Source organism: Callorhinus ursinus, unplaced genomic scaffold (assembly GCF_003265705.2).
Source record: "Callorhinus ursinus isolate GAN/ISIS: 27379988/994484 unplaced genomic scaffold, GSC_fseal_2.0 scaffold29, whole genome shotgun sequence".
In the NCBI taxonomy this organism is placed as follows: Eukaryota; Metazoa; Chordata; class Mammalia; order Carnivora; family Otariidae; genus Callorhinus; species Callorhinus ursinus.
The window spans coordinates 14,297,517-14,321,254 of record NW_027397091.1 but is presented as its reverse complement, the minus strand read 5'-3'; the positions used below and the strand labels follow the sequence as shown (position 1 = coordinate 14,321,254).

Here is a 23,738-nt window from a genome sequence, read left to right as displayed (position 1 = left end):
ATAATTACCCAACCAGGGAGCAACATGTTGGGAATGGAATATAAAGCATGTTTACTTTTTATTATTACTTTTATTTATCTTCATCATTTTTTTTAATCTTGGAGAGCATCGTTGTGCATGAAGAAAATAGAGATAAGGAGTTGGACATTTTGAATAAACACGATGACTCCAAAACTATAAAAGAATATAATCACTGAAAGTACTCAGTAAGCAGCTATTCCATTCTTAGCAGAAAGGCATATGGAGGCAACACAAGGTGATATGCTATCTCATAAAAATCAATCAGTGAGAAACAGTGCAAGACAATTTCATACATAAGGCAAACAAGCCACATTATTTAGATGAATAAAGTAAATATGATTTCACTAGAGGAGTGGAATTCTTGACAGCTCCTTTGAACAGCTGCTACTCATGTAGCAAACCTAATTGTTTATATGTGCCTTCAGCTCCTCTGTCAACAGGAGGAAGCCAGTGGAGTGAGGATGTCATTTCTTTGCATAACCAGATGTGACAGAGAATATTATTCAGCCTCAGCTTATCAGGCATGTTATAAGGTTAGCCTGGTCGGAGAAGGTCCTTTGTGTGTAGAACCAGAGTTTTCCATATCCCAACTCATAAAGTAGGCTATTTGTTAAAGCTGGATGGAGTCATCAGATTGGGAGAAGTCTTCTAAACTGGCCTGGAGAACTTATAACATGCTTTCATTTACACATAAATCTAAATATGTCACCTTTCTGTCTGTAGAATCCATCCCTTTTAAAGTGCTTATCTCTGTAGGACTCAATAAAAACCTGCTAATAAAATATGAATGCATGGATGGATGTTCCTTTGTAATTAGCTGTTTCCAAAGGAGGAATTAGCTATTTGAGGGGAGGCTGGAAGGGAGAATGGAGACATTGACCTCAAGTCATAGCACTCAGGACACCTTGTATATTCCTAAGCCTAGGAGCCACTCTTTCCTACCACCAGGAGTGCGGTGTGCAAAACAGCTTGTGTTGTACATGGTTGTTTGCTGTATTGAGCAAATAGTCCACAGTGGGATTCAAACTGTGATTTACTCCCAAGAAATAAACAACTAATTTATATCAAGTTTAAAATGACAATCAGGTAGTGAGACAGGTAGAGGGTACGTGATTCTCAGCCTCACTCAGTTTTTTTCTGGCCTCAGGCAAAATTTTCATACACTACTTCAGAAATGAAAATGTAAGAACATGCATTATTCCTTTGGCATATCAGGGAATAATCTACCTGTCAGATTCGCTGGGATGACCGTGATACACTACTGTCCTGGCTCTTCTTTTTAGCTCCCAAGGCAGAAGGTCTGCTTCAGATTCATGTATTTATATGTCAGGGGAAGAAGTAGGACACCTTTTTAAATATTTTTTATTGTTATGTTAATCACCATACATTACATCATTAGTTTTTAATGTAGTGTTCCATGATTCATTGTTTGTGCATAACACCCAGTGCTCCACGCAGAATGTGCCTTCCTTAATACCCATCACCAGGCTAACCCATCCCCTCACCCCCCTCGCCTGTAGAACCCTCCGTTTGTTTGGCAGAGTCCATCATCTTCCATGGATCATCACCCCCTCCGATTTCCCCCCTTCATTCTTCCCCTCCTGCTATCTTCTTCTTTTTTTTTTTTTTTAACATATATTGCAATATTTGTTTCAGAGGTACAGATCTGTGATTCAACAGTCTTGCACAATTCACAGCGCTCACCACAGCACATACCCTCCCCAATGTCTATCACCCAGCCACCCCAACCCTCCCACCCCCCACCACTCCAGCAACCCTCAGTTTGTTTCCTGAGATTAAGAATTCCTCATATCAGTGAGGTCATATGATACATGTCTTTCTCTGATTGACTTATTTCACTCAACGTGACACCCCCCAGTTCCATCCACGTCGTTGCAAATGGCAAGATCTCATTACTTTTGATGGCTGCATAATATTCCATTGTGTATATTCATCTGTCAATGGACATCTTGGCTCTTTCCACAGTTTGGCTATTGTGGACATTGCTGCTATAAACATTGGGGTGCACGTACCCCTTTGGATCCCTACATTTGTATCTTTGGGGTAAATACCCAGTAGTGCAATTGCTGGGTCGTATGCTAGCTCATATTTTCAACTGTTTGAGGAACCTCCATACTGTTTTACAGAGTGGCTGCACCAGCTTGCATTCCCACCAAGAGTGTAGGAGGGTTCCCCTTTCTCCATATCCCTGCCAAAATCTGTCATTTCCTGACTTGTTAATTTTAGCCATTCTGACTGGTGTGAGGTGGTATCTCATTGAGGTTTTGATTTGGATTTCCCTGATGCCGAGTGATGTTGTGCACTTTTTCATGTGTCTGTTGGCCCTTTGGATGTCTTCTTTGGAAAAATGTCTGCTCATGTCTTCTGCCCATTTCTTGATTGGATTATTTGTTCTTTGGGTGTTCAGTGTGATAAGTTCTTTATAGATTTTGGATAATAGCCCTTTATCTGGTATGTCATTTGCAAATATCTTCTCTCATTCTGTCAGTTGTCTTTTGGTTTTGTTGACTGTTTCTTTTGCTGTGCAAAATCTTTTCATCTTGATGAAATCCCACTAGTTCATTTTTGCCCTTGCTTCCCCTGCCTTTGGCGATGTTTCTAGGAAGAAGTTGCTGCGGCTGAGGTCGAAGAGGTTGCTGCCTGTGTTCTCCTTTAGGATTTGGATGGACTCCTGTCTCACATTTAGGTCTTTCAACCATTTGGAGTCTATTTTTGTGTGTGGTGTAAGGAAATGGTCCAGTTTCATTCTTCTGCATGTGGCTATCCGATGTTCCCAACACCATTTGTTGAAGAGACTTTTTTCCGCTTGACATTCTTTCCTGCTTTGTCAAAGATTAGTTGACCATAGAGTTGAGGGTCCATTTCTGGGCTCTCGATTCTGTTCCATTGATTTATGTGTCTGTATTTGTGCCAGTACCATCCTGTCTTGATGATGACAGCTTTGTAATAGAGCTAGAAGTCCGGAATTGTGATGCCGCCAGCTTTGCTTTTCTTTTTCAACATTCCTCTGGCTATTCGGGGTCTTTTCTGGTTCCATACAAATTTTAGGATTATTTGTTCCATTTCTTTGAAAAAAGTGGATGGTATTTTGATGGGGCTTGCATTGAATGTGTAGATTGCTCTAGGTAGCATTGACATCTTCACAATGTTTGTTCTTCCAATCCATGAGCATGGAACGTTTTTCCATTTCTTTGTGTCTTCCTCAATTTCTTTCAGGAGTATTTTATAATTTTCTGAGTACAGATCCTTTGCCTCTTTGGTTAGATTTCTTCCTAGGTATCTTATGGTTTTGGGTGCAATTGTAAATGGGATCGACTCCTTAATTTGTCTCTCTTCTGTTTTGTTGTTGGTGTATGGGAATGCCACTGATTTCTGTGCACTGATTTTATATCCTGCTAATTTACTGAATTCCTGTAGGAGTTCTAGCAGTTTTGGGGTGGAGTCTTTTGGATTTTCCACATAAAGTATCATATCATCTGCAAAGAGTGGGAGTTTGACTTCCTCCTTGCCGATTTGGATGCCTTTGATTTCTTTTTGTTGTCTGATTGCTGTGGCTAAGACTTCTAATACTATGTTGAAGAGCAGTGGTGAGAGTGGACATCCCTGCTGCGTTCCTGACCTTAGGGGGAAAGATCTGTTTTTCCCCATTGTGAATGATATTCACTGTAGGTTTTTCATAGATGGCTTTTATGATATTGAGGTATGTACTCTCTATCCCTATACTCTGAAGAGTTTTGATCAAGAAGGGATGCTGTACTTTGTCAAATGCTTTTTCTGCGTCTATTGAGAGGATCATATGATTCTTGTTCTTTCTTTTGTTAATGTGTTGTATCACGTTGATTGATTTGTGGATGTTGGACCAACCTTGCAGCCCAGGGATAAATCTCACTTGGTCGTGGTGAATAATCCTTTTAATGTACTATTGGATCCTATTGGCTAGTATTTAGATGAGAATTTTTGCATCCATGTTCATCAAGGATATTGGTCTGTAATTCTCCTTTTTTGATGGGGTCTTTGTCTGGTTTGGGGATCAAGGTAATGCTGGCCTCATAAAATGAGTTTGGAAGTTTTCCTTCCATTTCTATTTTTTGGAACAGTTTCAGGAGATTAGGCATCAATTCTTCTTGAAGTGTTTGGTAGAATTCCCCTGGGAAGCCATCTGGCCCTGGGCTTTTGTTTCTTGGGAGATTGTTGATGACTGCTTCACTTTCCTTAGTGGTTATAGGTCTGTTCAGGTTTTCTATTTCTTCCTGGTTCAGTTTTGGTAGTTGATACATCTCTAGGAATGCATCCATTTCTTCCAGGTTCTCTAATTTGCTGGCATAGAGTTGCTCATAATATGTTCGTATAATTGTTTGTATTTCTTTGGTGTTGGTTGTGATCTCTCCTCTTTCATTCATGATTTTGTTGGTTTGGGTCATTTCTCTTTTCTTTGTGGTAAGTCTGGCCATGGGTTTATCAATCTTGTTAATTCTTTCAAAGAACCAGCTCCTAATTTCGTTGATCTGTTCTACTGTTCTTTTGGTTTCTATTTCATTGATTTCTTTTTTTTTTAAAGATTTATTTATTTATTTATTTGAGAGAGAGAGAGAATGAGAGATAGAGAGCATGAGAGGGAAGAGGGTCAGAGGGAGAAGCAGACTCCCTGCTGAGCAGGGAGCCCGATGTGGGACTTGATCCCAGGACTCCAGGATCATGACCTGAGACGAAGGCAGTCGCTTAACCAACTGAGCCACCCAGGCGCCCCTATTTCATTGATTTCTGCTCTGATCTTTATGATTTCTCTTCTCCTGCTGGGTTTAGGCTTGATTTGCTGTTTTTTTCTCTAGCTCCTTTAGGTGTAGGGTTAGGTTGTGTATTTGCGACCTTTCTCGTTTCTTGAGAAAGGCTTGTATTGCTATATACTTTCCTCTTAGGACTGCCTTTGCTGTATCCCAAAGATTTTGAACAGTTGTGTTTTCATTTTCATTGGTTTCCATGAATTTTTTAAATTCTTCTTTAATTTCCTGGTTGACCCATTCATTCTTTAGTAGGATGCTCTTTAGCCTCCATGTATTTGAGTTCTTTCTGCCTTTCCTCTTGTGATTGAGTTCTTGTTTCAAAGCATTGTGGTCTGAAAATATGCAGGGAATGATCCCAATCTTTTGGTACTGGTTGAGACCTGATTTGTGACCTAGGATGTGATCTATTCTGGAGAACGTTCCATGGGCACTAGAGAAGAATGTGTATTCCATTGCTTTGGGATGCAATGTTCTGAATATGTCTGTGAAGTCCATTTGATCCAGTGTGTCATTTAAAGTCTTTATCTCCTTGTTGATCCTTTGCTTAGATGATCTGTCCATTTCAGTCAAGGGGGTGTTAAATTCCCCCAGTATTATTGTATTGTTGTCGATGTGTTTCTTTGCTTTTGTTATAATTGCCTTATAAAATTGGCTGCTCCCACGTTAGGGGCATAGATATTTACCATTGTTATATATTCTTGTTGGATAGACCCTTTAAGTAAGATATAGTGTCCTTCTTCATCTCTTATTACAGTCTTTGTTTTAAAATCTAATTTGTCTGATAGAAGGATTGCCACCCCAGCTTTCTTTTGGTGTCCATTAGCATGGTAAATGGTTTTCCACCCCTTCACTTTCAATGTGGGGGTGTCTTTGGGTCTAAAATGAGTCTCTTGCAGACAGCATATCGATGGGTCTTGTTTTTTAATCCAACTTATAGCCTGTGTCTTTTGATTGTGGCCTTTAGCCCATTTACATTCAGGGTAATTATTGAAAGGTATGAATTTAGTGCCATTGTATTGCCTGTAAAGTGACTGTTGCTGTATATTGTCTGTATTCTTTTCTGGTCCATGCTGCTTTTAGGTTGTCTCTTTGCTTAGAGGACCCCTTTCAACATTTCTTGGAGGGCTGGTTTCGTGTTTGCAAATTCCTTTAGTTTTTGTTTCTCCTGGAACGTTTTTATCTCTCCTTCTATTTTCAATGACAATCTAGCTGGATATAGTGTTCTGGGCTGCATATTTTTTCTCGTTTAGTGCTCTGAGTATATCTTGCCATTCCTTTCTGGCCTGCCAGGTCTCTGTTGATAGGTCTGTTACCAATCTAATGTTTCTACCATTGTAGGTTACATATCTCTTCTCCCGAGCTGCTTTCAGGATTTTCTTTTTGTCTCTGAGACTCATAAGTTTTACTATTAGATGTCAGGGTGTTGACCTATTTTTATTGATTTTGAGAGGGGTTCTCTGTGCCTCCTGGATTTTGATGCCTGTTTCCTTACCCACATTAGGGAAGTTCTCTGCTATAATTTGCTCCAATATACCTTCTGCTCCTCTCTCTCTTTCTTCTTCTGGGATCCCAATTATTCTAATGTTGTTTCATCTTATCGTATCGCTTATCTCTCGAATTCTGCCCTCGTGATCCTGTAGTTGTTTATCTCTCTTTTTCTCAGCTTCTTTATTTTCCATCATTTGGTCTTCTATATCGCTGATTGTCTCTTCTGCCTCATTTATCCTAGCAGTTAGTGTCCCCATTTTTGATTGCACCTCATTGATAGCCTTTTTGATTTCGACTTGGTTAGATTTTAGTTCTTTTATTTCTCCAGAAAAGGTTTCTCTAATAACTTCCACGCTTTTTTCAAGCCCAGCTAGTATCTTTAAAGTCATGATTCTGAATTCTAGGTCCAACATTGCACTAATGTCCGTATTGAGTAGGTCCCTGGCAGACAGTACTACCTCTTATTCTTTTTGTTGAGGTGATTTTTTTCGTCTTGTCATTTTGTCCAGAGGAGAATAGATGAATGAAAGAACAAAATGCTAACAGGTTAACAACGTCCCCAGCAAATATACTCTAATCAAATCCGAAAAGACCTGAAACCAGGGGAAAAGAAAGAGAAAGAGAGAAAAAAGAAAGAGAGAAAAAAAAAAGAAAAAGATAAAAACAAAAACAGAACAAAACAAAACAAAACAAAACAGAATATGATCAAGCTGGTGCATAGATCAGTGCCACACACTAGATTGAGTGTATTGTAGTCTGTTAGAAGAAAGTGCCTCCTAAAATTTTAAAGAAAGACTTATATATGTACAAAATAAGGGTTGATATGATGAAGGGATGGAATATGACTGTAAAGATGAAAATTATAAGAAAATTTAAAAAAGGAATTGATAAGAAGATGTTTGAAAAAAGAAAGAAGAGGATTAAAAAAAGGAAAGAAAGAAAGAAAAAGTGGGGGGAGAGAATGTGATCAGGCAGAAGACTAGAACAAAGCCATACACTAGAGATTTAGGGTATATTTTGATCTGTTAGAAGAAAGTGTATCTCAAAATTTTAAAGAGAGAACTACTTATATATATATCTGCGAAAAATAAGAGTAACTACTATGAGGGGATAGAATATGACTCTAAAAAATGAAAAATAAAAATGTTTTTTTAAAAAAAGGGATTGATAAGATGTTGGTTGAAAAAGGGAAAAAGAAAAATTCAAAAACAAAAAAACCAGTTAAAAAAATTAACTTTGAAAGACTAATGAATCATGGTAAAAAAGCCATGAATTCTATGTGCAGTATTCCCCTAGCGCTGGAGTTCTGCTGTTCTCATTGATCGGTAAACTTGGTCTTGGCTGGCTGTTCGTGCTGATCTTCTGGGGGAGGGGCCTTTTGCCGTGGTTCCCAAATGTCTTTGCCGGAGGCGGAATTACCCCTCCCTTGCTGGTCCAGGCTAAGCAATCTGCTCGGGTTTGCTCTCAGGAGCTTTTGCTCCCTGCAAGCTTTCCGTACAGTGTTGGAGGACGACAGTGAAAATGGCGGCCTCCCAAACTTCTCCCCGGAGGAGCCGAGAACTCAGGGCCCTGCTCCTCAGTGCGCCCCCAGAGAAAAGCAGTCACTCCCGTCTCCCCGGTCTCTGGCCGCACTCCGTGCTCACCCAGCCTGTGAACGAGCGTTTCTGTCTCTGGCACCCGACCCCGTGTGGAGTCTCCAAACCCAGCAGATCCCTGCGGTGCGCTCCCGTGCCGCTCCTCCCGGGGGAGAAGGGGAGTCTCCCCGGATCTGCTGCTTGTTGGGTCCCTGCTGGAGGAGCAGTGGTCCGACTGTCACCGATCACATTTTATGGCAACCCCGAGCTGAGAGCCTGTGCCTTGGCTCTGTCCCTGCAGCCAGCTTCCCCGCTCTGATACCCGGGAGCTCTGCCACACTCAGGCACCCCCAGGCGTTCTGTGACCCCTACGGTCCTGAGACCACACTGTCCCATGAGGTTTCCACCCCCAGCTTAGCCACTGGAGTGACGTCCCTCAGCGGAGCCGACTTCTAAAAGTTCCGATTTTGTGCTCCGCTGCTCTATCACTTGCCAGAAGCAGCCGACAGAGGCCCCCTCCCCTGCCGTCTATCCTCCCGAATATTGCCTCGGATTCACTTCTCTGCATGTTCTACCTTCCAGAAAATTGTCGCTTTTCTGTTCAGAGTTGCTGCTATTCTTTTCTTCGATCTCCTTTTGAGTTCGTAGGTGTTCAGAATGGTTTGACCCCTATCCAGCTGAATTCCTGAGAGCAGATGAAATCCAGGTCTCCTACTCCTCCACCATCTTGCCAGAAGTAGGACACTTTTAATCAGTTTGTTCTTAGTTGGAAAAAATTTCACAGATAGAACAGGTTGCCTCTATCAGCATTTTATTGTGGCCTCAAAGACAATAATTAAGCCTTTAGTATCCCTGATGTCATCGGCCAGTGGTAATGGAATCAAAGACATGTAACCTGACTCCTTAGATTGGTGCTACCTGCTTCCAGGACATGAATGATTCCATAGGACATAAGAACCAGGCTGGGAAGTCTGGGCTCCTCCAACTTACTGTTAGCTCACATGTTATCCTAGGCTTTCCTGTATGTGGCCATTCTATTATACCTTCCAAGTATCTTTCAACACCCCCTTCTACCTATGGACAAAATCCAAGCTCCCCTGTGTGATGTGGGTGACCCCTCTTAAAATGACCCCAGTCCACTTCTTTGGCTTCTTTTTCAGGTTCTTTCAGCATCTAGCCTGACAAAACGACTTGCAATCCTTCCACTCTCCTGGTGTGTTCTATTACATATGGTATGGCATCCTCTATAAACCCTCTTTTCTTTTGACCTGTTGAAATTATGAGTCTCAATGGAAATTCACCTCAACTTGACATTGCCTGCCCTGGGAAGACTTCTTTCCTGTTGACAGTCATTGCCTCATGGGTACTTTATCATAAATCTATCACAAAACATATTGCCAGTTGTTTACAAAAAGCACTCTATTTCTCTGATTTCTTGAAGTCAGAATCTATGTTCTATCTAACTGATGCCCTCTGTGTGGCAGATGATGTTGATGCCCCACCTTCATTCCTATGGCCTACCCTGGACATCGCCTATAGACAGTACCTACACATGCCAGATTCTCCATGCATCTCTACCTCTGGAAGCATGTTTGGTCCAACTGGGGAGGGCAGAAGTGCTGGGAATTTGATGCCTCTCAGGTGCAACCCTCAAGAAAGAAAGTATGGGAACTAGTGGTTAAATTTTCCAGCTTCCTCACTCTTTGATGGGACAACTCAGAGATGTCATTACTCATAGAAGGTCCAGTAATAGAATGTTGCAATAATGGTCTGCATTTTGTTTCTGCCTCTCTGCATCAATTCCCTTGATTAGTTCCCTCCCACAATGACTCTGAGCTTGGCCATGTGCACTTGCTTTGGCCAATGAGACTTAGTAAATGTGACACAAACAAAGACTTTAAAAGTGCACACTGGGGCTTGATCTCTCCTTTATATCTTGCAACCTTTCTTAGACCAATGGGATTGAATCTCAGTTGCCTATTTGTTCCCAAATCCATGTTTCAGTATCTGACATTCTACTTGCTTATTCAATGTACTAAGTACATGTTTGTTGAATGAACTGAGTATTCTGCTTCTATACTTTCCCCTGTATGACTGTTATTCCTATTCTTTGTCCATTGATTTCAAACTCCCATAATTTTTCCTTGGTCCTTTCTTCCTTTCCAGTTAATGGCCGGGATGGTTGGTTTTGGTTCAGCTGCTGGGTCCAAATTTAGGTTTATGCCAAGCTTCACTGAAGACACAACTCTCCAAAGTTCCCTTTGGCACTGATTCTGCCCTCCTTCCCCCACAAATTGGTGCCGCTTCTGAACTTCAAGAGATCAACAATGGCTTGTTTCCTACCCTTCTCCCCACATCTCAGGCTCTGCAAGGTCTCTCTTGGTCTGACAACCCCTAGAAATATAGTCAGCAGGAACTGACTAGAATTGGCTCTTGGATGTCAACTACCTTGTGTTTGAACTTCCATCACCTTTGAAGAGGACTGAGAGCCTCCTGATAAAATTGATTTTTTCCCAGTCCCAGAAGTAGAGAACAAGTTAAGGGCAAGGAAGGATAGAATTTGTGGATCACCTTATTCTCTGTCATTGGTTTCTTAATTTCCCATCAAGTCACAAATTTTTGTCTATTAATGGTAATTAATTAATTGAAGCCATTTAACACAGGCACAAATTAGGATATTCATGTAACCTTTCCTAAAGTGCTTGGTCTTCCTGATTGCAGCATTATGTAACACATCAGCCTGTCATTTAGTAAGCATCTAATGATAATGGAAACTTTTAGTTTTTTTCCTCATCATTTATTTTTATATTTATTGAGTGCTTACTAAATGTACAGTGCTGTGTTAGTCACTAAGAGAGCAGTCAAAGAAACATAATTCCTATTCTGTATTTCACCAAGTGTAAATTCAATAAGTTGTTGTTGGTGTAGTCAATCCCTGAATCTACAAGCAGCTTTGTTTGGAAAACTGGAATTTATAAAACTTTTATAGGTAAAATGGTGAAAAGTAGGCAATGAACTGGTGTCAGATCAAGTTGGTGTATGTGGCTAATATAGGAATCTCATACAGTCAGGTTTTCTGTCTCATCCAATGTGAAAGGCATATATAATGGTTCCAGTCTCTGAACCTCAGCCAATAAGCAACAAGGTTCAAACATTCATTGCCAGTAGTTAAAAACATAAACATAATATTCAATATTCTTTTTCTCATGTGTAAAATGAGAGGTTAAACTAATGTCTAAGATTCCTTCCTGTAATTCCATAATTGTAGATATTATTTATAAAAATTGCAATGACTCTGGATAAACCATTTAGAATAATTAGGCTGGCACATCACAATTTTTTGGCGGGGTGGCAATTTCCATGTGGTCCAACTAGTGTTTAGAGACTATTATCTGTAAACAGCATTAAAAAGACATAAATTTAAATCGCCACAGTACTTTTCCTCTTTCCCTTCCCTGACCCACTACACTTCTTGAAGGAATTGTCTTGATACCTGCAATTCATCATATTTACCGCTACCCTTCACAGTTTGGCTTCCTTCCTGTAGCAGACATGATCGCTTTCCCTGCTCAGATCCCTTTGGGCTTTAGCATTTAGCGTATGCCAGCCTCTGCATCTCTTCATCTGAATTTTCTCTGGTTGGCCAAATTGGGTATGTTGAACATGTGCCAGGTCAAAGTGCTGGGAGACTTAATGCCATCCAGGACTAACTATCCATCATGAATCAATGTCTGATTGTAATTGGCATATAAATACCCTAGATCCCTCACACCTCAGGTAAGACAACTCTGGGGCCTGTGTTCTACACCAGTTCTCAGAGATTCCCTGTGGAACTGAGTCCCCGTTATCCACAGTGACAACTTGTTCTATAATGCACCTTTCCTACCTGCTTTCCCTTCCCTGTTTCAATTCCCCCACTCCCCTACCGGTATTTTCTAGACTCATTCCTTAAATAAACAACTTGCATTTAAACTCTTATCCCAGGGGCTACTCCTGGGGACCCAAACTGATATATGTGGCCTCTTGCACAGTGTTAAGGTGGCTTCTCCAATTTAACCAAGGAGTTCATCTCTAAAACTAGTGGCCTTGCTTGCCCCATTCTTTCTTTCCTAAACTTCATCTCCCTTCCTTTCACAGCTCTGGATTATCCTTCCATATCTCTAGCAGTCCAGGCTCTGTCTTCTCTCCTGGCTCCTGTTTTTCCCCTTCATGTCCAAAGTTCTCTAGGATTTTGTCCTATGACCTCTTCTCTCCTTTTTCTCTCAACACTCTTCCTTGGCAGTGCTATCTGCTGCTGTGGCATGACTGAGGTGTGGATGCTTGTGCATTCGACTTTCAGTTCCTTGACCACCTTCACCTCTATTTGACTTTGGTAACTAACTTCCATGGGTGTTATCATTATCTGGAGGTACAGAGGACTTGGAGACTTAAGCTTCAACATCCCAGTCACTAACCATTAGTTTTCTCTTTTGGTTCTCTCACTATTAGTCCCAATTTATGTTCTCTTCTAGTTTATTGATTTTCCATTTTTTGAAAACTCCATTTCTCTCTCTCCCAACCCCCACCACCCACACTTGAGTGCTGTTTAAGAAAATGACTTGGTTGGTGCTACTATAAATCCATTCTCTTCCACTTGGCTTCTGAGTACTGTCCAGAAATCATCATTTGTCCTTTGTCATCATCCCCTCCTTTCCCATTAACAGCGTGCAAAATGTTATCTCCCTTGAAGCCCCCACCCCATCACCCCTTTCTTCACTGGAAGTGATGACCTTGCCTCCTTCACTTTTGAAATAATTGTGACTCCTCAGTGGGTTTTCTCCCCATATCCTCCACTGAGACCTTCGCACTGAACTTCATCTGCCCACTCCTCTCTTTTAGCTCAGAGAGAGGAGATTTCCCTTTTCCTAATCAGGCTAATCCTTTTGCTTTTCAATAAAACCTAGCTAACCAAGAGATGAATGAAAATGAAGAATTTGTGATTGAAGAAATTCTGGTGAAAGGACTTGTGATGAAATAACCAAAATTTTAAAGTAGAACAAATACAAGCAATACTGTAAACCATGGTTATATGCAGAAGGTTAATATTTACTTAAAACTTGATGTAAAAATAATGATGCACATTGCAATGTAGGAATAGGGGAGGCCAGAGGAACTGTTAGGAGGTTAATGTCCCCACTTTGCCAAGCATGGACTTCACTAAATTCACTAAAGTTGAAATATGTAATGAAATAATTGAACATGTCATTAAATATGTATTATCTATCTATCTACCATTTACATGCAAAATAATCACAAACTCCTCACTCAATACCATCACAATTTTTTTTTTAAATTTTAGGGAGACCTATTATGAAACAATATGTCTGTGTGACTAATTTGTCTGAAGCTGAACAATGTCATCAACTTTTTTCAGTTTCCTTTCTGTTAAATTCTGTAATAATTAAATTAATAGTTTAAAATTTAAAATAGTGTGTACAATATAATCCCAGTTTTATAAAACAATTTATTTGAATACCTCACTTCTCTCTATATGTATTCTTACAGAAATATCTGCAATAAAATTTGCTTAATGCTGGTAATGTTTATTTCTGAGTAATGAGCTTTGAGGCAATAAAAAAAAAAAATCCTTTCCTCCAGTGCTTTTTTTGTGCTACTTGATATTAAAAAAAATGAGGATGTGTAATTTTGACAAAAATAATTAAGTTATTATATTTTTCATACACTTAGGGTTTCTTATGTCAACTTATTAACTTGATGATTTCCACTCATGGCACTCACAAGGGCTATAATGTGTAAGAATACTGTGGCTTTCACTGAGAGGTTCGCCATCCCCCCCGTCAAAGAATTCACATATTTTGTTTGCTTGTTTGTTTAAATCTCAAGAGGGAAGATGCTCAATTGTCTAAGAAATCTGATACCAACAAAAATTAGATCATTCATTCAACAACTACTCATTGTAGGCTTAGTTTATCGCATTTTATCCCATCATGTTTACATAGAAAGCAAGACTGCTGATGTCATTTCCCTCAGCTTCTATTAAAACACTGGAACAGTGAAAGCCAAGTATCCCAGGTCAAAATAATTTTTTTCTAATGCCATTACTACACTTGGCACATGTTTTAAATCTAAACTGTTGTTTTCCTGTTCTTGATGTCTCCAAATAAATGGTTCTATATGTCTCTCATCTTTCTTTGAACTCTTTCTACTTCAATACAGAGTGAGCATTAAGTGAATTTATTTAGGCAAATTTAGGAGAATTAGATGTTCATGAGTCAGTGCCAAATTTAAAGTTTTAAATAAAGAGCAACCCTAGCATCCCACAGTTTTCATGTTCTTGTCAACTTTCTAATGGAGAAACTATCAACATCCTGTAACATTCTTGAGTCTATTTCATTCGTGTCAGAAAATTAAGAGTTTGTGCCCGTGTTTGACTTTCAATCTAAGAGTTTGTTATATTCAATTATTCTCACCAGAGGAGCTCAGCATGTCACAACTTTCTCTGAAAAGTCATGGTCAATTTGTTTTAAGGAAAAAAACAATTTGTCAAGAGAGTTTACTGCTTTTTATATATACCTCATGTAGAAGCCACTCACTAATATGGAATCATGACATTTAGGGTGGAAGTGTTAATTCAAATGTAATTTCTTGATTCCCTAACCATTAGTGGAATGTAGTCAGTTAATGGACTTCAGCTATAATATATTATACATAGATACATTTTATATATATAATAAGTTAATATATATAATATACCTTATAATATAAACATAAAAATAAATATATCTTATATATATAAAATATATATATTCATATAAAGAAGGTGAAAGTAAAACTCCTGCTTTTGAACTGTCCTGTGATTATTTGAATCTCAAATAATAATGCACAAATTCAATTCAGGGTTTCTTTTTGAAATGATGAATCTGAGCTCAAATGTAGAATGAAGCCACTGCTCTAGTGGGTGGAAAAAGTGTGAACTTCAGGTTTCATGTTTTATTTTTAAAACCTGACTTCTTTGAGCAGTTACAGCCAAATATATAATTATTGCAAACTGAACTATAGCATCACTCCCTGATGTGCTATAACATTATGATCTATAGCTAATAAGATCTTTTGAAAGAGATGTTGAATTTTAGATATTCATTCATTTGAGAAAAAGAGGTGTAATTTTTCTCCTTCTTTTGTATTTTGATCAAGTTTTAACTGTAGGCTTTATTTTTTTCTGCTCAAAGAGCTAATCTAGTCTATTACTGATAATTTCTGAGTTGGGAATTTTAGGGAAGCACAGGAGTCTGCCTGGCATTAACTTGCTGCTTGTTACCTACTTCTATGTCCTAGCTAAATTGTGACCTATAAATAAACGGATGCTACAGGGGTAATTTTTTGAAAACTAATTCTTCAAGTGCCTTTTCTCTGAGCTAATGACCAAACAGTCACCTTGTGATCCAAGTTTATTTATCAGTCAAGAAGCACATAATGAGTCTCTATTATGAGTAGGGCAAATTGGTTGCCAGTGGGACAAGAGTGTTTAATGGATTTTATAGTCTTCCTGGAGAAGAAAAATCACAAAGACCTGAAAAGTTGGCTTACATTATGAGGTGAAAATATAGGAGTTTTCCTAAGTCTTTTAAAAATTATTGTTCTTGTGATCTGGTTTGGTTTGGTTGAAAGGTTTAGAAAGTCACTCCAGTAACTTGAGAAAATGGGTTATGTACTGACAGTATATTGATTTGGGTAATGTTGGTTCTAAAGATAAAGTCTCATATCTCAATGCCATAATGTAATAGCAGTTTAATTTCTCACTCATAAAGTTCTTCTAAGTCAAGAATCAGGGACATGGGGTCATTCCATCTTGCAACTCCGCCATCTTTGGCATTTGGATTCCAAAGTTACTGTTCTCAATCACATCAAGCCTCAGAAGAGAAAAGAGGGTGGAGAATCAACCTATGGGGAGTTTTTATGCATCAAGCAAGGAAGAAGTGCACTTCACTTCTGCTTATATTACATTGGCTAGAATCATCATATGGCATACTTATCTGCAAGACAGGGTGGGAAATGTGGGCTTGCTGTGACCCACGGAGAAGAGGAAAATAGTTTGGTGATTAACTTTTACCTTCTGTCACAGAATGTCTTTTGCTGGGAAATGGAACTGGAAAGTTTTTAGGAACTCAGATAAAATGTCTGCATCTCCCATGTTCCCATGGCCTGGATGGGCTCTTTCATGGCAACTAGACCCCATTCTCCTCTCTATAGCAACTAGTGAATCAAATTTCCTAAAGAAGCCAGTATGATTGGTTGAGATAATCGCCATGATCTATAATGAATTAAATTCACTGAATTATTTGAGCCAGGCCCTCTCATGGACCATGGTCAACTCATGGATGGGTTCCCATTGGGCAGAGTGTTTATTCCTCACTCAATCAGTTGTTACTCCTGAGAAAGTACAACTTACAACTGCCTTCTTGAGTAAAAAACAATATACAGCCAGGCCATCACCTTATTATTATTACCGCTACCAATAATAGGTTTTTTATTCTACACACTTCCTACTGTGTCCAGAACCTTACATGCACTATCTTATTTATATTTCCTAGCCACTATATTTTAAACATGAGCCTCTGAGAGATTTCATAAACTAGACAAGTTTCCAGTACTGTCTAATTCTAAATCCCATCATTTTTACTTTTGAACGTGGCTGTTCCTAGCTTTCCTCAGTCACAAGAAGGGCACTGGATATAGTGAGTGCTGTGACAAATGTGACTGGTGCCAAGAAAAAAGAACAGTTTCAATGCAATGGAAGTCCCAAAGAGACAGATTCTGGTGTAGGTCAATCAGAGAAGACTTGAGGGAAGAGTTTGGACTTGACCTAAGGCATACTGCATTAAATTGGGGTCCAAAAGGAATTCATAGCATTCATGTTGGGGAAGTAGAGTTCTGGGCTATTTACCTTTGCCTACCATGGTAGTAGGTCTTGGGAGTTTCAGAAAAACTGTTCCTTAAAGTCTTCTTAGAAATCATTTTGGAAATAATTAGGATCAAATCTATATTCTGTTTTGTTTCCCCCTCTAATCCATGTTAATCTTGATCTAAAGAAGTATGGGGCAGAGGGTAGAGGACTACTTCTTTGAACTGACAACTGATGAATGATGAAATGAGAGTGAAAATATAGAATATGGATTCAATATTGTTGGACACTGAGACACCACTAAAAGGGTGAAAATTAATATTCAAAATAAATATATCTGAAAAAAGATTTCTATCCATAATAGCTAAAGAACTCCTACAAACCAAAAATTAAGACAAGCAATCCAAACAAAACAAAAAAGCCTTTTTCAGGGCAAAAGACCTGAACAAATAATGACTAAAAAAGGATTCCTGAACCACCAAAAAACATATAAAGAGATATTCAGCTTCACTTGATCATCAGGGAAATGCAAATTAAAATCACAGTGAGATACCATCACCATTACATAGCCACCAAAATAACTAAAAGGAAAAAGGTATAAAAAGTCAAATGTTGGTGAGACTGTGGAACAATCAGAACCCTCACATGCTACTGGGTTGTCTTTGGCAGGCAGAATTCTGAGATAGCCCCCAAGATATCTGCTCCCTTGGGTGCATGCCCTGTATAATCCCCTCCCCTTGACTGTGGAGGCAGATTGTGGAGATGATGGATTTCATTCCTTGATTAGATTACATTATATTGCAGAGGTGAAGAGATTTATCGAATGTAGTTAAGGTCCCAAATCAGCTTACCTGAATTAATCAAAAGAGTTATCCTGGGTGGGCCTGACTTAATCAGGCTAACCTAAGCAGGGACTTAACCCTTCCTGAAAGAAGGGTGAAAGTGTGAGGTTTATGGAAGGGGTCATGTGTTAGATCATGATGGTAGCTTCCAAGAGCTGAGTGGAGCCGGCAAAAAATGAAGCCTCCAGGTCTACAACTACAAGGAGCTGAACTCTTCTAAAAACTTGAATATGCTTGGAAGTAGATTTCCCCTTGGTTGTGCCTCTAGATGAGGACAGAGCTGGCCAATATCTTGATTTCAACCTGTGAGCCCTTGAGAAATAAACCCAACTGGAATGTGCCAGACTCCTTATCCATGAACACTATTAAATAATGAATTTGTGTGGTGTTAAGTCACAGAGTCTGTACTAATTTGTTACACAGCAATAGAAAACTGATACAGTCTCCTAAAGTTGAACGTGTGTATGCCCTTTGACACAACAATTCTACTCCTAGGGATATTCCTAACAGAGAGGCATACATGTATTCACCAAAATATATACACTACAATATCCGCAGAAGTTATATTCATCATAGCCTAAAACCAAAAACTACCCAAATGAGCAAGAGTGGGAACTTATGAGATGTAAATGATACTTTATTTCTTGATTTGGATGCTAGTTATACATGTGTGCCCATGTTGTGAAAGTTTATTAAACTGTGTTCTTTCCTAAATTATACTTCAATAAAATTAAAATAAATTTAATTTTAAAATTAAATTCAGTTAAAATTAAAATTAGACATTCAATTAAAATTAAAAGAAATTTACTCTTTCATTAAATAACAGCACAATTATTATTAGATTTTTAAAAAAAATTAACGCTAAGCAAAATAAGTCAATCAGAGAAAGACAATTATCATATGCTCTCACTGATATGTGGAATTTGAGAAACAAGGCAGAGAATCATAGGGGAAGAAAGGAAAAAATAAAACAAGATGAAACCAGAAAGGGAGATAAACCATAAGAGACTCTTAATCTCAGGAAACAAATTGAGGGTTGCTGGAATGGAGTGGGGTGGGAGAGATGGGGTGGCTGGGTGATGGACACTGGGGAGGGTATGTGCTATGGTGAGTGCTATGAATTGTGTAAGACTGATGAATCACAGACCTGTACCCCTGAAACAAATAATATGTTATATGTTAATTAAAAAAATTTAAAAAATTAATGATCACACATATAAAAGTAGTCATATCATTTTCCTAACCTTAGTCCTACATGGATAAAAAAACCAAATCTATTGTAGTAAAACAAAAACACTTAATTGTCAATCGTTTGGATTTTTACCTAAATTCTTACTTGATTTTTGGCCAACCTTCAACATATCGCTTTAATAAGTAATTTTTGTGTTTTTTTTCACAAGGGATTTAAAATTAGTAATGTATGGGGAATTTTAAGGCACTCTTTCAAATAACACCTCTGATGTTATTGTAAACTCACTTACTCTCCTAGACATATATACCTTTTTTGATGAACATATGTCTTTGGGCCAGGTCATGATAAAATAGAAAACTTTAGTCTCAACACACCTGTCTGACAGTAAAGTTATAGGTAGCTTTACTCCACTTCAGGGAGGAAATATAATTGTTTGGTCATGGCCTTGCAAGAGTTTGGCAGAATAATCAACAAATATTCATTTAAAATCTCATATACAGGCCGCCGTGCTAAATATGGGGCTATATTCTTCCGACATGGTATATTGTTTCTTCTCTTGGAAGATTTACAATCTACCTGAAGAGGTACATACTCACACACATTAGTTAATGACCTAGGCACACATAGGTGTTAGATACAGAAAAAAAGTAAAAAGAAAGAAAGGAAAGGAAAAAACATCAGAACTCTAAAATGGTGCCCCAAGAGTGGAGTTCTTGGCTGTCAGAGAAGGCTTCCCAGAGGCAGCTTGGTAGATTAACAAAATTATTTTCCACAAAGCAAATTTGGTTTTAAATTTGAGTTTTTTCCCTTTCCAAATATAAGCTTAACCACTTGGACCTTTAAGTTTTTCATCTGAGAATGAGGACTGATGGCAACAATTTCCACTTCACAGGTTTGTAAGGTTAGATGAGATAATTCAGTAAAATAGCAGGTTCCCCTCATCTGCATAGCTGATCCTTCTTTTGGATGAATAAATAGCCACCAAGGATCTTTGGTGTCTGACACGGAGCATTAGGGAGGATGGGGCGGTAGGGACTTGGTAGATACACTAAGTGTTAGAAAGGGGAGGGAGAAGGAGGTATTATGGGTTTAAAATGAAAAAATGAATAACAAAAGTACAGTACAGCATGATGAAAACAAGACAGGACAGTGTTTGGGAAACCTAGAGGAACAGATAAAACGAAAGATGTTTCTTTACAGGCTGGCAAACCCAGTAACAGGCTGGCTTTGGTGAGGAAACCTATCATCCTTGAATATTTAATAACTTTCAAGTGGACAAAGGATACTTATACCCATATTTACTTACATGTATGAAATGACTAGAAGACAAATGATGAAATGTACTAGCTTTTGTTGTATAGGCTTTGCTTTTTTGTCCCACAGGAATTTAGAGAAGGGAAAGCACACTGTGGTCCATAGTGTCAGGGAAGGTACGAGCTCAGACTTGAAGGATGGATAGAACAAGAATCCAAGGAAATGAAAGAGGGTTTATTCTACACACATGTGGCATCATGCAAAGATTCTTCAGACAGAAGCATTCTGCCATAGACTGATTTTTTACTTAAATATGTATCAGAACAAAAATCATTTGGATAAGAGATGCTAATTTTGAGGGGTTATAGAGAGGTGAGGAGAGGTGGCAAGGCAAAAACTTATTTTTCCTAGATAGAAATTACATGTTTGAGGCTGATTCAAAACAAGTGGGCTCCTCTTGAAGAAAGAGTGGGGGTGAAAGAGGCTTAGGTATCTGATTTTACCCCAAAGTATGAGTTCCCTCAGATTTTATGGTAAGTATATCAAAATTATCCAGATTCATTTATGATGAGATTGTCCCTACACCTCATTTCTCAAACTTCACCATTAAAACTATAAAACCCCCATTAAGCTGTTTACCTCTATACACAAAGAGTGACCCTCTTGGAGAATTAGTAAGTTAAGCCATTATCTGTCTTAGCTACACCTGGATTTGCTTAAGTTGCTAAGATCCTTTTAAAGGGCATATTTTCCAAAAAGTAAGTAAAAAGGTAGCAATGTCTGCCTTTGCTATGAAAAGGTGCATGGTATGGGGATAGAAGAACAGGATTTCTGCATCAACTGCAGAACCTTTAGGCTCAAAAACTAAAGAGCCTGATGCCACATCCCTTTTCAGCATACCTCAAAGCCCAACACATCCTTCAGAGCACTTAGCCTGTTTGGTATGTACCAAGAGGTAAATAGCATGAGTTTATCTCTGAAAGATCTGGATTTAAATCCAGATCTGGTTGTGTTCCCCGCCCCCCTTGGGCCCTGATCTGAACCAATTTCCTTATCAGTGCCATGTGCTTAATAACAATAGTAGCTTCCTCAGAGTTGTTGAGAATATTAAATAAGAATATATGTAAGGACTCCAGAACACAAGGGTGCCCTATTGTTGTCAGGTAATAATAATCAATATTACAATCACTGTTATATTTATGGCTCCTGGGTCCTGAGTCTTGCCAAGTTAGGGGGGTGGGGTGAGAAGGAAGGAGGGTCTGCTTCTTTATTGTGTTTGTGGCACTCTTGAAAAAGCCCCAGACTCGGGCGAGAACGACAGCGGGCTGCTCCCTCAGGGCATCTTCTCTCCCCCGATCCACCCACGCTTCCCCGGAGCAACAAGTTCCCTACTGCAAGACCCGCCCGCGCGCCACTGGTGCCTCCTCCCAGACCTCTGACTTACTCTCTTTGAAACGCACCTGGGGTCGAAATCGCAGCTGCCAACGCCCTACGGAGGAGGGAGAGCCGACCGCATATGTGAGGGAGCCCTCGTGGCACCTGGGAGGGAGGCGGGAGGCATGGGAAGTTGGGACAGAGGGACTGATAGGAGACCTAGTTCGCGCTGCCCTTGAGAGGCAAAAGCAACAGACGAAAGCACCCGCCGCTCATCTTCAGCCTCTCTCCTGGGATCAGGAGGGAGGGGAGAGATTCCCGAATCCCACAGACCTCCACCCAGCCCTCTGGTTGCCAAATAGCATCCCTATGTCCTCCAGGCTCCCCTCGCCCGGTTTCTCCTTGCACCCTCACTCCACCCCACCTTTCGCCAGGTTCCCTAAGGACACTTGCGATTTCTAACAAGATATTTTGCAAGAAGGACAAGTAGGTAAGCCAAGGCTCCCACCCAGCACTCTCCTCTCCCCTGCTCTCCCAGAATGGATACCCTGGAGTCGCCAAAGGAGTCCCAAGTCATCCTAGGTTGGGAGCCTTATCTAGCTGCCCAAACAGTTGAACTCTGACAACTTCTTGGAATAGGGATCCTCGCGTCCTCGTGGGGAAAGCCAAGCTGGCCGCCCACACACTGGGAGAGACACCCCGATTTCTCCATAGGGAACTCCTCTCAAAATCTACCTTTCCAGGTTTTACAGCTGTGAGTTGAGAATCAGAGAGCTAACTAAGGAGTACGCTTCGGGGGCGGGCGCTCGTGGGCAGGGGTGAGGGCGAGAAGTTCCACCCCGATTTTGGAAAGAAACCCAGTTCATGTCTCCAAGTCTCCTGCAGCCAGGGAGCTGTTGTTCCTGGAAAAGAGCAGGGACCGAAGTCACCGGGAGGGAAGTCCTCCTAGCGCGGGATCCGAAAAGCACGGAGGTGAATTGCAATGTCCAAGCTTTTAGCCTTGTCCGTCGGAAACTACTCTTTCTCCAGGAGATGGGGGCGGGGGATACATCCCTGGCAAAGACTGCCAACGTCAAGTCCAGATGTTCAGCACTTCATTCCTCCATCCCCACGCAGCCTTGAGAACTTGGTACCTCGGACAGCAGCCCGGGCGCAGGGCATTGTTAGAAAGGTGTTACCTTGTTTTTGCCACCAAGTCAAAGAGCAATAAATTATTTTTATGACCTTACTAGTACAATTTGAAGGACATTTTAATTACATAACCCGTGAAAGATCACCGGAGGCAATGTCGTGTTAAAGAGCCCATGGCAGAATATCTGCATCGCATGAGAAAGAAAACTTGCAAATCTGCAATGAGATTGCGCAAGGCTGCCCCCGTTTTGAAACAACATGCGAAATGCAAGGGAGATCTTACCTTTCGGACTCCAAAGCCGTGTTCTGCTGCAACTTGGCGAGCTTCTTCCTCTCCTCCTTTATGCAACTCCACAAGAAAATGATTCGTGAAGACCCGTCTCTCGGCAGATGCAAAAACCATGACACAGAAGAGGAGCCCCGCGGCCGCCTTCCACTGGGAGACACAGCCACCTTTCATCTTTCTCTGGGAGTGAAAAGTGGTGCTAAGAGGCGCGCAGGCTGGTGGAGCGGGGGACTCGGAGGAAAGGTGCAAATAGAAAAATATATGTAGTTTTTTTGTTTGTTTAAAAAAAATCTTTGTGTTGGGAAAAAGACTGATTAGGGGCTCGGAAAGCAGCAAATCAATGTGTGTTCTCCTCCAGCATCTGGCTGGCGGGGAAGCCGTGTAGTCAGGCTCGCTGGCAGAGGTGCGAATGTGGGGTGCTGTGTGTATCTGAGAGAAAGAACGAGTGTATGTCTGTGCTTGAGGCTAAATCTGCATTTTCAGCTCCTCCTCGGCTCCAATTCCACTGGGACCGGAGGAGAGCACCAGCCTGGGTGACGTGCGCCCGCCAGCAGCCAATGAAGGCCGGAGATGCGGCGGGCCCCGCCCTGGACCTCCCCTGGCCCGCCTCTGCCCGCCCCCGGCCCGGCCGGTCCGCCTCCGCCGACGGGGGCGCCGCGCGGCGAGCCCGCCCGCCCCCGCCCCTTTCAGAACCCTGGAGAGCTCCTCCATCTCTCCACCCGGGCCCGCCTTGTTCCCAGGAAAATCCCCCCGGCTGTAATCTGGTCGGCGGCGCCGGAGTGATGTCATTGTTTGTGGAAATCTGTAAGGCTCTGGAAAGGGAATTACGGCTTGTACTGCTCTCTGAGGCCCGGAGGGGAGCTGGGGCACCG

At 40.6% G+C, this 23,738-nt stretch overlaps 1 protein-coding gene across 1 annotated transcript in view; it reads right to left on the bottom strand.

Annotated features, from left to right (window-relative positions):
- PCSK2 (proprotein convertase subtilisin/kexin type 2) overlaps positions 1 to 23,348 on the bottom strand; it is a 286,652-nt gene extending 263,304 nt beyond the window's left edge. The window contains exon 1 of the mRNA XM_025876932.2: positions 22,864 to 23,348. Coding sequence (XP_025732717.1) covers positions 22,864 to 23,040 — 177 coding nt within the window. The 5' untranslated portion in view covers positions 23,041 to 23,348. The remainder of the gene's footprint in view (positions 1 to 22,863) is intronic.
- Between the last annotated feature and the right edge of the window lie 390 nt (positions 23,349 to 23,738).